Raw genomic sequence first — 16,959 nt, forward strand, 5'->3', positions numbered from 1 at the left:
TCAACCCTCAACCCCAAATTAACTTGAGTTTCAATATTGTGTTTCTACCCACAAAAAAAACAACAACTTTCAAGATAATACAGTATTAGATTTTTTTCCCCCTAATCACCGTGTAAAGTCAAACTTTTGCCCCGCGCCAAGCTTTAAGGTCAGACACAATCAGAGCTGTGTGTGTTCACTTCCAAAGTTCACAGCAGAATGCACAGTTGCCCTGGCAACAAGAGTGGAAGGGGACCACCTCGTATCGAGCCAAGCTTTTTGAGAGCAGGGAGTGACTTCTTTGCAGGAACGATCACATGAGCGACTCTGTGTGTGTTTACTGGTGTAAACGTGTCCTTTCAGTTGGGTTCACGAAAGCTCTCTGACTTCATAAGCAAAGGTATTAACATGACAAGCTGCGAGTCACAGCACGCACTTAATACTGGATATACGGAAAAATCCCTGACGCAAGAAACTGGCATAAGAAAACACAGGCACAAGCCGTGTAAATATTAGCAAGACTCACACTGCGACACTTTTTTAAATCTTAAACAATGAGGGAGTGCTCGTTGTGGAATGTTCCATCATCTTCTTCAAATATCTCCTTTCATTTGGTTATACCTTTAGATTTGCTCAGTCCACTATCGAACAAGGTCACTCACGGTGGTAATAGGGAAGCTTATTAAGTGACTGTCCATCCTGCTTACCTCTAAGGGTCAAAAAGGTCAAAAGGTCACATTCCAGCTACGGGCAGATTCTCACAGCAACCTTTGTGCACTGTTATGAAGTGTGTCTGGTCATTCGGGCTCTGTCTGCAAACCTAATAAGTCACTAAAGACCCCGTTTGGTGCTGAGTTAATCCCTAAAAAGTCATGTTCAGTTTCTTATTTACATCTTTTTTAATTCAACAATCAACCTCTCTATCCTCAGCCTCTTGATTAAAGTGAAGAAAGATGATCAAAAACCTTTTTTTAATTTTTACCAGCAAAACAAATTGGAAGAAACCTCGGGGACAGCCACAGTGGAGGAATCCCTCTGGTTATTTAGCAAAACCTGTCTCTGTACATCAGGATTACATATTTGAAAGTTTCTTCTAAGATTAATAAAAAACATTGCGATTTTAGATGCAACTCTAGAAATTTGTTTTCTTTCTGCATGTTCTTATCTCTTCATTTTCAGTTAGGGTCACCGCCTCGATTCGATCCATCACCCGCAGCTTGATTCTTCCTCCTCATCTTCAAATCTGCTCGTTCAACACGATAACCTACGCTAGTTTCCTGTGTTGCTAGCTGCTGTGCACTATGCAATTAAAGTAGCAGAATGAGAACAATTCAATCAAATATTTTTGAAGCAGAACCGGTTCTGTTCATAACTTTTATGGACAGAAATTCTAGGCGCAGCTGGGTGGTGGAGGGGGTCGAGTTTGGTGGCGGGAGGATGTCGTCTCCGCTTTTTGCAGATGATGTGGTCCTCTTAGCTCTATCAGGCCACGACCTCCAGCTCTTGCTGGGACAGTGCACAGCTGAATGTGAAGCGGCTAGGATGAGAACCAGCACCTCCAAGTCTGATGCCATGGTCCTCAGCCGGAAAAGGGTGGCCAGCCCACTCCAGGTGGTGGGGTAAGCTCAGTCATTCGGGAGGGACTCAGAGTTGAGCCGCTGCTCCTCCATGTCGAGAGGAGTCAGTTGAGGTGGCTCGGGCATCTGGTGACGATGCCTCCTGGACACCTCCCTCAGGAGGTGTTCCAGGCATGTCCAACAGGGAGAAGGCCTCAGGGCTGACCCAGAACATGCTGGAGGGATTATCTCTCTCGGCTGGCCAGGGAACGCCTCAGGATTCCCCCGGAAGAGCTGGTTGAAGTGGCTGGGGAGAGGACAGTCCGGGCTTTCTTGCTGAGGCTGCTGTCCCCACGACCCGGACCCACCGGATAAGTGGAGGATGACAAGGGGCGATGACGATTTTTGAAGCAGATATAACGCGAGCCTTCGGTGTGATGAGTTATGTGTTGTTAACTTGCTACTTTTAAATAAACGGTGGTCGCGAATGCTAACCTGGATTAAGCAGTGAAAACGCGACACTTCTACGCCTTTATTTTCAATATTGTGCTCTTGAAATTAGTCAGACCTGTCTTTTCTTCTGATAATGATACCCCTTATTTCACCGTAGCATGCTAATAATATAAAAGCCATGAAAGCACCGTGCAACCAGTAGAGCGGGTCCCAGAGATGTGAGACGGATTAAATCTTTTCCTGTCTGAATGTGTGTTTTTTGAGACTGTCCTTGGGAGGCTGTAGTTTCAAAGGTGGAATTGTGATACGCTGACATATATAGAAGCAAATAAAATAACCCGGTGACATGTTAACAAGGGGAACTGTAAGGAAAGCGAGTCCTGCCCTTCTCCTGTTCTTCGCTTCTGAACACCAGGTGGTGAAACTTTTTTTTCACCAGCCTAATTAACAGGTTGCATAAATAAGATGCTCGCATGATAAATGGGACCAACACTCTGATCTGGTGGTTTCCTTGGAATTCCTTATTGCGGTTCTGTGGTGAACGATGTGCAATTACTTCAAGAGACCATCAGTTTTGCATATGAGGAGAGAGCCAAAGGAGGGGTCGTGACCACCGGGGGGAGGGGGGGGGGCTATTTACCCATAAACGTCTTTAAGGTGGTGGCGAAGGAAATTTGGGTCTGTTAGTCTTACTGAATATTTAAAGATTTTAATACTTCACACGATGTAAATGCTCGAGAAAACCGCTTAACATTTTCTTTACTAGTAATGTAGGGCTACAGCCAAATAAGAGAATATTGCCTTTGGTGCCTGTGTGGGAAGATACTTGTTGCATCAGTAAAAAGCTGTGTGAGAACTGATTCTCATATCTGTTGTCATGTTAATTGTAGGACAAGTGGAGACAAAGATCTGCCTGAGGCCTTTCTGAGTTGTCCCATCAAGATTTCTTCTTATTGCTCAGTACAACAGTAATTTAAATGTACGGCAGCTGGGAAACCTTTCAAAATTGCGCACGTTTTTTTTTGTGTAAGAATGACAAACACAAGCTTAAGTCTAAGCCTCCACTGTAAACTAGCTGTGATTATGGCTTAAGCTGTACAACAGTGGCTGAATTGTTGAAATCCCCGCTGAAATGACTCCATTTGATCTGGTGACATTTGGAAAGTCTAAAACAGCCGCGCATTCAGGTTAGCAGAAGGCTAACAGGAAGTAGCCAGCTCTGCTACTAGCAGCGTGGGAATGGCGCCACTTAAAAAAACTCCATATCCTGTGAAATGCACCGAGACTTTTCCTGGCGGCTCTGAGATTACTGAACATTGCGAGATTTTGCTTTGAAAGGGCTTGAATGCAAGAGATTCTCATTCATATGAAATTGTGATGCAGTACAGCTTTTGATATAAAACCAGTTCAGTTGTTTGGAATGTCTGTGGTGTCAAAGATGAGGAACAAGAGGAAGAAGCAAGTAAACCTGCCGGTTACAAAGTCAGTGAATTTCAAATAATCGTGATCTTCACTGTGACCAAAATTCGAATTAACATTATTACTGTTCTAATTGTATCAATATATTTTCATTTCTGTTTACCACTGTTCCACAAGGGACAGTGACGCGATCTAAGCCAACACCACAAGAGCCGATGTCAACAACACTGTGACAGCGGCAGCCACAAATTAGCACTGAAATTACTGAGGGTTTCTGATGATAAACAATCATGGTCACTCCTGAGTAACTGGCCTGCAGCCCAAAACTGTGGGAAAAAAAACAACTCACAACAGACGGAACAGAAGACGTACGTTTGACAGGCGGTGAGTGTGAAGACGAGATTAACGAAGCTTTTCAAAAGAATACTTCAGAATCTCATTTATCCGAATTCACCATCCGACCATTGTCATCAAATAAGCATTCACAGTTATTTTAACTGGTTTTTATAAGCAGCACTTGTGTTATCAGGAGAAAAAAAAGTCCTGATGAAAGGTCCAAGATCAGCGACTTTCTGTTTCCCACACTGAAACTCCAGATAACATCAGTTTTATCACTAGTGCTGGTAGGATCAACTGAACCAGGATGGGAGCGCTCACACTGCACTGAGACTGCTATGTTTTTTGGGTACCAATAATTTCTTTATGTTGCAAAACTGGAGTTGAGTGTAAAAAAATCAAAAACTACAAATGAAGCAACGCTAAGCTTGTTTTGTAACTCCACGTGACTCAAGCGGACTCGGACAGTCAAACTTCAGAGCAATGTTTTCATACAATTTGAGAGATTTGCTGTCTTAACGCCCCCCCCCCCCCTCCCCCACCACCTCTGTCAGTGCAGACCACCAATCACAGTGACTTTTCAAGGATTACAGGGGACAACACAACATACGCTGCCAGATCGCAGCCGCAGGATGACACATTACTCACACACAGACACTGCAGTGAGGAGACACTGGCATATTCAGTTTCTTTCAATTAAATTGATTCAGACAAAACACATATTTTGCTCAGGATGATCCGTTCTTTGAATATGGATATGCACCTGCAGACAAGATGAATCACATCCAGAGCTTAAACAGCTACGATCTTGAACTAGCAGCTGCTCCGTAGATTTTCAGCTCTATAACGATATTCTCTTTAAAATAGGATTACTGGCCATAAAAGCCTTTAAACATGTTTGGTTCCCATTTCAAAAAGCCCGACCTGTCACCTCAATATCACTCAATGTCACTCAATATGTGCTGGAGCATGATGGTCTAATGTTTTTAGCTGTGCCATCAAATACCTCACTCCGGCAGAAACCCTGACCGAGCTGAAACAGTTTAACAAGATTAAAGGATGACAAGACACTGCAGGAGTAAGTGTGTGTCCCTGTGTGTGTGTGTGTGTGTGTGTGTGTGTGTTTTGAAAAAAATGGCATCATCTCTCTGATAAGCCTCAGAGGGTCTACACACACACACACACACACACACACACGAAGTATCAGTCATACAGAGAAGGAGTCAGGGCAGTGCTGGCCACCGCCTGGCACCAGACAGACCCCCGCCATCCACTCACCATGCTGACGCTAGGGATTAATACTCCCCAAATTAGTTGTGAAGTGGGGGCTGATGTGGACTGGGCGTGTGTGTTAATGTGTGTGTGTTTACATGCGTGCGTGTGTGTGTGTGTGTGTGTGGGGCTGCGCGTGTGTGTTTAGAGGTGGCTGGGGGAGGGGTCATGGGGCGCCACCTGCTTCTTCTCAGACACAATGAAGTCAGCCAGAGAAATGCTCTCTCTCTTTTAATCCTTCATGAAGTGCACACACACCCGTACTTTCAGGTGTTGTACTGCATGTTCTCAGTTGTTCATCAGAAAACTAACATGCACTCTCATTCAAACTTTCTTTCTTTCTGTTTACATGCCTTTAAGTACAAACTGAAATGTTTCACTGTTCAAGTTGAGATCCGATGTTTGGTCAGATGTTTCCTGCTCTGAGTCAGGAAACTTTTCTTGAACCAAACAGCTGTACTGTACTTTTGCATCGGGCTCCTTTTAAAAACATGCCTCACAATAACCAAGTCCAAACTAATGTTAAAATCACAAAGTTAATTGTTTTCATACCCAACTAACTTTCATAGAAAACTGTGTACATAAACTGTAAAATGTATCCACAAATCCTTAAAATTGCAACTGAAGTCTGGTTTAGATGTATTTTCTGTTTAGTTTTTTTTTGTGTTTAAGAAAAGAGTAACCAGTGGAGGGAATTAGATTTCAAACAGGCATTTTAACAAAACTACCTATACTTTCATTTGGACATTTTCCCCCCAAAAAAAGAAGACTTTTGTTGTTTTTTTTAATTTTGCATGCATGTCTTCCAAAACGCAAAATCAATTTTAACCAAAATGGATGAACAATAATTAAAAAGAGATGATGACTTGGTGTTTCCGTTGGTGTACTACATGTCACACATGACGTTTTACTTTTAGAATTCAAATATATTTTAAAGCCTGAACTTTTTCACTTTTACTTGAGGACAGATGTTGAATTTTTACATCCGTACTTTGTTGAGGTACTGGATGTGTGAATACTGACACCTCTGACAAACCTTAAAGTCATGCATGAAGTGATCAGACTCGTTATGGACGAACGTAACTTCAGTGATGCAGCAAACACGGAGGGGAGGGGTGGGAGAACGGCAACAACACCCCACAGAACCTGCTCTTCTGGTTCTTGGTCTTAGAAATTCCTGACAACTCACCTCCCTGTCAAATAAGTGATACTGAGACACACACGCACACCCACACACGCACACCCACACACACACACACACACTTTGAGGAAATGAGTCTGGCTTGTCAGCACTTTGAAGCGCCCAGCATTGATTAGAAGCTCTAGAGGTCACATCTGATAAGAACTGAGACACCAAAAGGCTGTTGACTTCTCCGTCCTGTTCTACCAATTTCAAAAGAAGATGCTGCCTTGTACCTGAACCTTTTCTCTGACTGTTTGATAGTAAACTGTAGCCCAGGCGAGCCCCTGTGAATAACTTTGTACTGGATAAGATCCGCCATGAAAAGACACACCTCTCTCCCATGACCATATCCCAGTGTTTACCTTGACTTTCCTTCCTGTTGGTGGCAATAGGTGACTTTTGCAGGGAGCTTGGAGCCGTCTTCCTGTAGAAGCTGTTGCGATCAAGTGAACCCACATAAACAGGCTTACGACCCTGTTTTTGGCCACCACTACCAGAGCTTGACTCGTAACCTTTTTCCTGCTCCTCGCTGTGCCTGTATACTACAGGATCCTCATAGGAGCGCATTTCCCCGAGCGCCAGCTTTTGGTTCTGCTGCTCAACCCATTCCTCACAATGTGTCTTGCGATCTTTTTTCGGGTAGTCCTCATAACTTGAATCAACAGATATAGAGCGCAAATCTCGATATCTGTCTCTGGATTTGTTGTGGGAACGTCCCCCTTCTCTGGATTCGTAGGGGTCAGTGTCTGTGCGATTGTGGCGGTCCTCATTCTCATAGTGGTCCCTTCTGTCATAGTGATCTTTAGATTTGTAATCGTCCCTCCTTCTGTACCTGTAGTGCTCGTCTCTCCTGTCCTCACCTGAGTCCTTATATCTGTAAAAACGATCCCTCTCTTTATAATCATCTAATTCAGAGTCATACTCGCCCCTTCTTCTACCAGTGTAGGTGTCCTCACCCCTTCGATTATAGCCGTCCCTGTCTTTGTAATGTTCTTTGTGGTCATATTCATCATCTCGGTCATAGTAATAATCCTTATATTTCCTTTCGTCAAAGCGGTCCTCTTCTCTACGCTGGTAGTAGTCCTTTTCCCGATAGCGATCCCTCTCTTTAGAGTCATAATAGTTCTTTTCGTAGTGGTGGTCAGCATCCCGGTAATTGTCTCTGCGAGCATCCTTGTGATCGTAGTAGTCATCATACTCATGTTCTTTGACATTTTGCTTCCGGTATCTCCAGCTGTCATAATATTGCTGCTCTCTGTCATCACAGCGATCATTGTATTTCCTGTCATAATGATCCCTGTGCTTATATCTGTCCTTATGATCGTATTCCTCAGAGTCTCTGGGACTTCTGGAGTCATAACGTTCTCCACTACTGCGATTATCTCTGACCCAATTGTCTCTTCTTCTATCCTCATCCAATTTACAATACCCTTCTTGACTCCTGTTGTCTTTTTCTTGAGGCACTTGGCTGTAGTCCTGGTGGCTGTAATCCTCCGGGCCCTGGTAAAAACAATGCTTGCCTTTCCATTCTGATATCCTCAAGTCCAGGTGGCCGTCTTCTGAACGTGGGTGGAAGTAAACATTCTGTCCTTGGTGGGAGACATTGCCCTGTCTCATTTGAGCTTGGTTACCCCATTGTGCCGGCCATGGAGCCTGGACATGCATAGGAGGTGACACTGGTGCCCCGACAGCAACCACTGGCCCTCTCTGAACTGGCATCATGCCAGCATGCACTGGCACAGGATAACCTGGAGGTGGTTCACCAGGATTCACTGCCATCACTGGCCCCTGGGGCACGCCAGTAGGAACTACACCATACCCAGGATATCCAACCTGTTGCTGCTGAAGCTGCAACTGGTGAAGGTGCTGTAGATGTTGAAGATGAGCCATCCTCTCCCTCTCTTTAGCCCACCCAGCATCCCCCAGCTCCTCCACACTCTTCCCTCTCCGTACCGGGGGGCCAGGAGCATTGTTCCAATCCACTGGACCAAACATGACCGGGTTGTTGTAAACCACCGGACTCTTCATGGTTCTGGCTTTTTAAATCAGCTCCCCCAGAGCTGATAGATTTTCTTGTTCAACGTCGCTCTCCAAAATCCTGCATTCCATTACAAAGCGGCAGGGGAGACTCCACCTGTCAGGCATATTGTCTGGAACGCTCCTACTTGTTTTCTCTGTTTCTTCTTCACTGCCTCAGCATGACTGCCAACCCAAGCACCTCCCAGCCGTCAGTGTGACTGAATCAAACCCTCCCCGCAAGCATCTCAGCGAATCGCTGTAGGGAGGGGCAACTGAAGGAGGGGCCTCCTTGGGTTAATGATTCGGGAGAGTCACATGAGTGGAGGATTAGCCCAATAGCCCCTCCCATTGTTTAAAGTGGATACTACTTCTGTTTGCAGGAAAACAGTCTGCCTTGAGAAAAATATCTTTGATTGGAATATGGAGACAGACTTCTCTATCTAAGTGGGGCCACTGGCTTTGGCACCAAATGTGTTTTTCTTCACAGCCATGAACAATCCTTCATCCTTCCTTGTATCCTGTTTTCTTTGTTTTGCTATTTCCTGTGGGTTTCACTGGCATGTTTGTAAGTCACTAACCCTATAGTGAGTGAAGCTACGCCACGATGCAGCCTCTTCTGTCTGTGTACAAAACCAACTCGAGCGTTGATATTTTACATTTTTTCAGCAGTCCAAAGACCTTAGCGTTTGCCAGAATATCTGAGCAAGACACTGACTGCAAAGCATTTACACAATCATCCCCATGAGTTTGTGTAGAACACATTTTCTCACTAAAGGACTGTTAGGTTGATTTATATAGAGAGAGAATGAACAAGAGTGGAGGCCTAGACCTGCTTAAGCTTGAAAAAGTAGTAGCTGGATTGCACAATGAGCCATTGTTGAAGACTGTCCTCACTCTCACAAGAGAGACGATCTTTTAGTGTGAGAAAAAAACTGAGGGGTATTCATAAAGCTGGAGTATAATACATCCCCCCCCCCCCCGTGGTCTCCATCTCTCCATGAAAGAGGCAGATACTGAAGGGATGGGTTTAAAGGTCCCGCATACACTCGCATACATTGGACACACACACACACACATGCGCGAGAGTGTCAATTTACTATCAACTCAAATAACCTGAAAAGTGAGAAGAAAATCTCAAACAATGAATAAATAAAATGACACATTTGATTCAAGCAAGGATAAATGAGATTCTACTGAGACAAAAACAACTAAAATAAATACAAATGAAATATAATCACACTTCTAAAAAAAAAAATCTTCACAACACAACTAATGTTAAAACTTTTGGTACAAATCTTTCATTTCCCAGAAAAAAAAAAAAATCAAAAATTACTGGAAACCATTTTTCATGCACCATCAGGATACTTGTTGAACACCAGCATATAGCAGTTCGACAAGATACAGAAAAGGCAAAAAAAAAAAATTTCAAAAAAATCTTTTAGACATTGTTCTCTTCTTTTCATCATCTCAAGTTTCACTCGCAGAACACACCTGAAACTACTTGTATCGCGACATGTCAAACACAACATTCCTCTGGCTTCACTGTGTTAGCTTCTGTAAATGAAACTGTTCGATCGACCCCTGGATGGCAAGAGAGTGTAACGGGATGCACAGAAGAAAAAAAGTTTCTGCAGCCTTAAATTTTGTAAGGCTGACTGAGAGCAACCTGAAGCCGAAACAGATCCTGAGAAGTGGTAAATAGATCAGGCTGTGGTGACACTGAAGTGGAGGGAGGCGGTTTTAATAGTGGGTTTAAACAATTAAATGAGGCTGAAGGTCAAAGAGCTTTTACAGTAGGGAAAACAAAATGGGGGGGGGGGGGGTGCATCAGTGTGGGAAAGAGCTGTTAATGAGCACCAGCACCGCACACATATTTCATACCTACCGCGTAAAAGATACAAGTCATTCCTGGAAGTGATATCTGATAAGTACGGTGGTGCAAATGTACACTAACGTACTGTACGATTTGTTTTGTTGACTCATTTCATCCATATCAGCCACCCCTAGAGCTGCACCCAGGAATAATCACATGATGTAAAACCTTTATCACCCTCCTACACTCAGACAGAAAACATTCCCCTCGTATGCAGTGAAATGTCGTTCATAAACTACATAACAAAGTTTTAAGATCCTTTTTTTTTTGGACACTAATTTGTTAAAGCAACAAAATGTGAATCTCTAAAGAAGCATCTACCATACTGTTAATCCACCTGACTGATTCTTCTCGACAGCACCGCTTTCAGCGTCTCTGAAAACTTTGTGTTCTACAGGCAGAGCTGAAGTTACTCCCCGCCACACGGAACAATAAGCTGCCATTGTTTCTCAAACGTCATGTTTAGGAACACACCCTGCAAAAGCATGGAAAAACACACACTCCTGGGTGAGTGAGCGAGCCGGCGAGTGCACAGAAACATAGCGATAGAATGACAGACGTGTTTCTTGCAGCAAAGGCTGATAAGTACGCTCCTTTCTGGGGGCGAAGTATTAAAAGGCAACCTTAATACTCCATGAAGCTGTTATGTTTCGGCGTCAGAAAAATGTGTTTATGATTACAACATCAAAACCCTTAAGAGATCAAATATTCTCAGTTGTGAATGAAGGAAAAGGGGAGAACTGGAGCATTTTGAAAGCGACAACAATTATTCAATTATCTGCATATTGACAAGGAGGTATTGAGGGGAAATACACTGCAGTCACGTGTCATTCATAATCGTAAGGTAGCCACATGAGCTCAAAGTGTGTATCCTTGTTGACTGCCAGTCATAGTGGCGCATTGTTTATAGAAAACATGTAATCAGTGCTTCCTCGATGGGTCCGAAGCAATGACGATGCTGAGTGAGGGATATTGGCGTCACAAAGCAGCCTGTATGTCAATGAGCGGCTGTGATGAGACTTCAATGGATGGGGAGCAAATCTACCTGTGGGTGTGAAAGTGTAGAACAGGGCTGCAACTGCTGCCTGATTTAATCAATGAATCCTTTAGTCTTTAAAATATCGGGACAACTTTGAGAAATGCTCATCACATTTTTCCAGAATCCAAGCGACCTGTTCAAATCGCTGCTTTCATCCAACCAACAATCCAAAACTCAAAGACTCATTGTTTCTTTCAATAAAAGACAAAAAAGGAGGCAAATCTCTGACAGTAAATATATTCATATAAACTTGAATTGGTTACCTAGAAATGTCAAATGTTCCAGGATTTTGGTCAACTGGACGTAAGTTTACCGTAAGTTTCCAGTTGACCAGATTTTACTTTGCTTCGATCTACGATGACCTGGATGAATGAGAACCTACACAGACTTCCAGGATTTTATTTGTGCAGTGAACTACAAACGAGCCTGCATGTTTCTAACCCAGCCATAAATAAAATTAAATAATAATGAACATCCCATTCCTATTTCCTATCTGCTTCTCGTGCAGTAGGGCAAAAAGAACAACTTGATAGCTGTGGCCATCATTGGCAGATTCCAGCCTAGGTTATGGACCTCAGAATGATGCTGATAAACACACAACCTCATATAACTGGCGGTCTCGAGCCTACCTGCCAATCTGCTGGATGTGGCTTCCTGAGAGAACCCAAACAGTGTTGAGAGGTGCGCCAGCGGCCATGCCACAGCTCGCCACAACCAGACTTTGGGTCCCCTTCTAAGGTGAGTCATGTTCTGTTTATTGCCAATGCAGTTAAAAATCCTCAAAATCTTCTTTTTACTCCATTTGAAAACATGATGGAGAATTCAGATGAAAAGTGAGGAAACTGTAAATCTTGGCTTTAAAAAGGAGCTACTAAAGGAGAGAGAGAAAGAGAAAGAGAAAGAGAGAGAGAGAGAGTGAGCGGGTGGAAAGAGAAACAGGGGTCAGCGTGCGTTGCCTACCCTCTCACTATGTGCAGGAATGCACCTCGTACCTATGTGAAAATGCCTTGGGCTGCCAGACATGCTTCTGTGCATGCAGATACAGTAGAAAGCAGAGGGCAAAAACAAATCAGAGCTAATTAGCTTTAGGTGAGACAGATCCATCAAGCACAGCAGTCATGCTCAGAGTGGCCATTGAACAGCGCTGGCAAATACCAGTTAGTGGGCTGTGAAGGCGCTGCCACAAGAAATGTCAGAGATAGACTGTAGGGGGAAAAAAAGCAGTTTAGACATTAGTTGGGACCCATCAGGTTTTAGGGCACAGGTCTGTGTCGACTGGGGTTTTTCCACCATCACTTTGGGTCACGCAAAGCCGAACCAAACTGCCCTGTTTCGCTTTTTCATCTCCAGTTTTACTGTGCCTGGAGTGATCCCACTGGGAGCCCCAGTGACATCACAGCGGTTCGTCATCTTTTTGGGACGTCTCACTAGTGACAATGATAAATAGCCCCTAAGTTACAACCACTGTCACCTCCATGACCCAAATGTCAGAGGTGAAGCAGAGAGAAATCACATAACAAAGATTTCTGAAATGGCTTACAAAGGGAGTCAGAAAATGATCAAGAAAGAAAAGAAAAGACAACTTGCGGCCATATGCTGTGAGATATTCCAAAATTACACGTTTATTCTTCATATGGAACATTGGTACTGAATAATTATTAATAATGCCAGCGCAGCTTGTAACTCCTGATAGTCTCTCCACCAACCACTAATGAAAAGAGGGAGGAAGAGAGATTAAATATGAACTGAGGTTGATACAAAAACGCCTCAAGAGACATTCTTGCAGGGTCAATGGAACTGACAAATACATCAGAGCTGATGAAATACGGATTTAATCACAGTCCGTAACATGTCCCGTGTTTGCAACCGAAGGTGTGACACCACAACTTATTGCCTGACGTTTTTTATGCTTTGATTTTGAAATATCAAAGGCGGAAAGGAGTGAGGATATGTGGCTGAGAGCAGTTTGTTTGTTTTATTGCACGCACCTGCACTAGCTCCTTTTACACAGCTTGTTCAAGGCCGCATTTTTGAACTATTACATCTCACCATTCACTATGTCGTGCACCAAGATGGAATGGCAGTACTTGGTGTGTGGGTGTGTGTTTTATATTTGTGTGTGTCATAGTGAACCGTAAGTCAAAGAGGAAATCCGATGTCTTATTTTGAGATTCCTTACTATATTACATTTTATCAGTGACTGCCGTCAGAACATCGTGTTAAAAGTGGATTACTCCAAGAACTTACCTGCAGGAAACAAGGTCTCAGATATTAAGTATGACATCAACAAAAAAAAACCTGTCATCTGTTTTAAATTGTGTCCATAGAACTGTTTGCTCTACCTAACAGAACAAAAAGAGATAAACCAGGAACTACATCTATAGTAATGGGTGCAGGTAAGGTTGGACCTCTTTGTGTTTTCCCTCATATGCTTCCAATTTTTTTGTATATGTCAGGATAGTTAATCTTTTTGATCTGCTCAAATCACAACCTCTTTCTAAATCCCAGCAGTTTTCCTCTGTTGATGCTACTTGGTTTGCCATGTAACTAATTAAACTTCCACTTTCCTGCCCAACCCTACCTTGCAACTGCTGCTGCTCCAGGGCCAGTGTCTCCAGCGTATAGTTGCAGAACTCCAGATTCTCCATGACTTGTATACGAGCAGTCTCCTCCTCCTCCTCCTCCAACATGGCCCTGAGTTCCTCCGCAGTGTGTGCGTACGCCTCCATGTCGTGCTCCACCTCTTGTAGCCGCAGTAGCAGCTGGTAATTCTCCTCCTCTTCCCTCTGTCTCTCATGCTCCAACTCCATCTCTCTCTCCAACTCCTTCTCTGCTTCCAGCTGGTGCTGGATTTCTTGCTCCTGGGCAGCTGCGAGATCACCAAACTCAGCTTGTTGTTCTGATATTTGGTCGAGGAGCTTTAAAGTTGGTTCCTCAGGGGAGTAAAAGATGGGGTTGCTCATTGGAGGACCGGCATTTTGTTTTGGGTAACGGGGTGGGGGTCGTGGAGCAGGACGGGTTGGTCTGCATGTAGGTGGAGGTGGGGGCCGAAGGACTCGTGGGCGAGGCGGTGGAGGGCGGAGGGTCCTGCGCCTCTCTAGTGAAGAAGAGTTTGACAGCAGGTGGGACACTGGAGAATGAGAGGAGCCTCGGATGATATCACTCTCATCGCTATAGTCCAAAATAGAAAAGTGGCGAGAGATATGCGACAGCTGGTTAAGGTCCCCTACAGAGGACATCTCACCAGAAGCACCAGAACTCATGTTGGTATCGCTGTACGATGAAGTCAAGCTTTTCTCAAATTCAAAAAGCTGCTGGGATAACTTTGCTTCCAAGTCACTGGCTGAACTCGCCAGGGCGTCCAAGGTGATCGACGCTGACATGCCATTGGAGCCACGAGCTGAACGAGGCCGTGGGTCAGCACTGCCCATCATCATATCTGCATCACTGAAACTAGCATGGCGAATTAGCTTCTGCTTTGAGCCCTCAACAAAGTTAAATAACGCCTGACCAAGACTGGTACTTCTGTTACTGGTGGTGGTGCCATCCGGTGGTGCCCTCTGGTAGTATCTACTGTCTTTAGACCAACCACACTGAGTGCTCGGAAGGGTTAGGCTATGAGTTAATTTGGGCTGCAAAGATCGTGTGTTACCATTGGTATAGTTAGATCGACTTGTGTTAGATGGCCCAACCTGGTGCCTGTGGCTACGTGCAGGCAGGGCAGGCCGAGGAGGGAGTCTGGGCCTTGCTGGAGGAAGAGATTTGGGTCTCTCGGGTCCTTGATTGGCTTTGGCAACAGGTCTTTGTGGCTGAGAGTCAGGCCTGCTCCCCCTACCACCCTGCCCTCTGTTGTCAGTTTGAGCTCCACTGCTTTTGTTTTCAATTTTCCACCTCTGCTCCTCAGTCCTTTCGAAGTAGTCCAGGTCCCACACTGTATGATCCTCAAATGATCTCAATTCAGGTTCATTCTCTGACCCGTTGGGGCAATAATGGTCTGATCTGTCCTCTGAAGTGTTCTCCTTCTCTGTTTCAACATTTGTTTCTTCTCCCTTTTTCTGCCAGTCACCTTCTATTTTGACAAACCGATGAGGAAAAATACCACATTGGCCTCTCAGCTCCCCCTCTAGCCAACCATCTTCCAAAGTGCTTATAACATGGATGCGGTCCCCCACGTCAAAGTCCAGCTCACCTGGTTCCATGGCCCGAAACTCATAAAGTGCCACTCCATAAATGCCCCCTTCCTCCTCCTCCTCCTCCTCCTCCTCTTTATCTATGACAGCCTCTTTATCCTCTTCAACCTCCGTCAGAAAAACCTCCCCTTCCTCAACACCTTCCTCCTCGGTCCCTTCCCCTGCATCATAAGAGTCCTTGTAGCTCAACTGTTGCGGGTCACTACTCAAATACTGGCAGTCAGCAGGCTCCTGAGGAGAACGAAGTGGACCCAGGAGCTCTACAAAACCTTCAGGAAAGATGCCCCTGCGGCCCTGCAGCTCACCCTGGAACCAGCCTGGTTCAGGCAAGTCTGTGATCATGATGAGGTCACCTTCACGGAAGTCCAGCTCCTCATTGAGCTGTGCATGGAGACTCATAAGAGCCCGGGCCTGGCCAAGGGCGTACGGTGGGAGTTCTGAAGCCTGAGCCTGAGCTGAGCGCTCAGAGAGTTGCCTGGAGCGGCCTGACAGGTTCAGCTCCTTCACACACGATGTGGGGAAAAGACCGCGAACCCCCCGGGCATTACAGCCACGTTGCCAGGATTCTCCGAGGTCCGTGGACCCTCCTGCTTCTCCGACCACCACATCACCTACAGAAGAACAGAACATCGATGCATTTAATATCCACAAATATGGCGAAGATACACTTCAAACAAAAAAAAAAAAGTGCTTAATTCTTGTTGTTGTATGTGAAGAGGGGAACTTCAAGACCTGAGAGTCCTTGAATGTGTGGTGGTTGATAGCTGTGCCTTGCAAAGTATTTAATTATCGATTTTGACACAGAATTCTGGGATTAATGAATTGTACTTGATCGCAGTACTTACAGTATCTGCACTGAATTGAATCTGACACGATATGAACGATGCATCACCGCTGTTAAGTACCAAGTTGTTGGGTTTTTTTGCCTTTTTTTTTTGTTAGCAACTCTTATTTTGAGTAATTTAATCACACCTAACAAGACCACAGCTAATTCATCTTTTTGCATATTAGTTCTCTCCAGTCAAGTGTTTTTCTTCCTGTACCTTCAGTTGAATGTTTTACCTTTGCTATGACGATGAACAATGTTTTGTATGTGTAGAGTTTGACGACAGAAGGCAGTTTTTGAAAATGTAATTTCAAATTTTTTTTAGCACAAAACAGTCATACACACACACTGTAGTATTGATTAGGGTACTTAAATGTCCCACGTTTGTAGTGAGTGTCGCATGTTTAGTTGTTTTGGCGAGCGGTTTGACAGCTCGAGATCAAGCGGCTTGTTCACATCGGGCACACTGTGCATTGACTGCACTCGTTTGTAGAATCAGGGATTAGAGGAATGTTGACTGGTCAGCCAGAAGTTACGGGGGTCACATTCCAAAGACCTGTGGCTCCACCTCCCATTGTGTCTGAGAGAAGAACTGGAACACAACCAGCAGGACCATGGAAATTCATACTGGAAATGAACATTTCAACTCTCAGCTGACCAATGGAGGCTGTTTACTGTAATCCAGGAAATGTGTAATATCCAGGGAGGAAAAGTCAGATTTACTGTAATATTGTTTTGGGGTCCATGTTGTACTAAAATGACAAAATAAACCTAGAAGAGTACAGTATAGTATAGTATCGTATAGTACAGTATA

General features: G+C 44.4%; 1 protein-coding gene across 3 annotated transcripts in view; it reads right to left on the reverse strand.

Annotated features, from left to right (window-relative positions):
• Positions 1-16,959, reverse strand: part of dnmbp (dynamin binding protein) — a 44,635-nt gene that overhangs the window by 12,936 nt on the left and 14,740 nt on the right. For 2 of the 3 annotated variants that reach the window (XM_086195476.1, XM_086195475.1), the window contains exon 4: positions 13,711-15,930. In XM_086195476.1, the coding sequence (XP_086051602.1) occupies positions 13,711-15,930 (2,220 nt within the window). Of the gene's footprint in view, positions 1-6,560; positions 8,420-13,710; positions 15,931-16,959 lie in introns of those variants that run through there. The other variant, XM_086195477.1, reaches the window with a different exon arrangement.

Source organism: Aulostomus chinensis, chromosome 23, assembly GCF_037954235.1.
Source record: "Aulostomus chinensis isolate RoL2024-O1b breed Wild chromosome 23, RoL_Achi_v1.0, whole genome shotgun sequence".
Taxonomy (NCBI): Eukaryota; Metazoa; Chordata; class Actinopteri; order Syngnathiformes; family Aulostomidae; genus Aulostomus; species Aulostomus chinensis.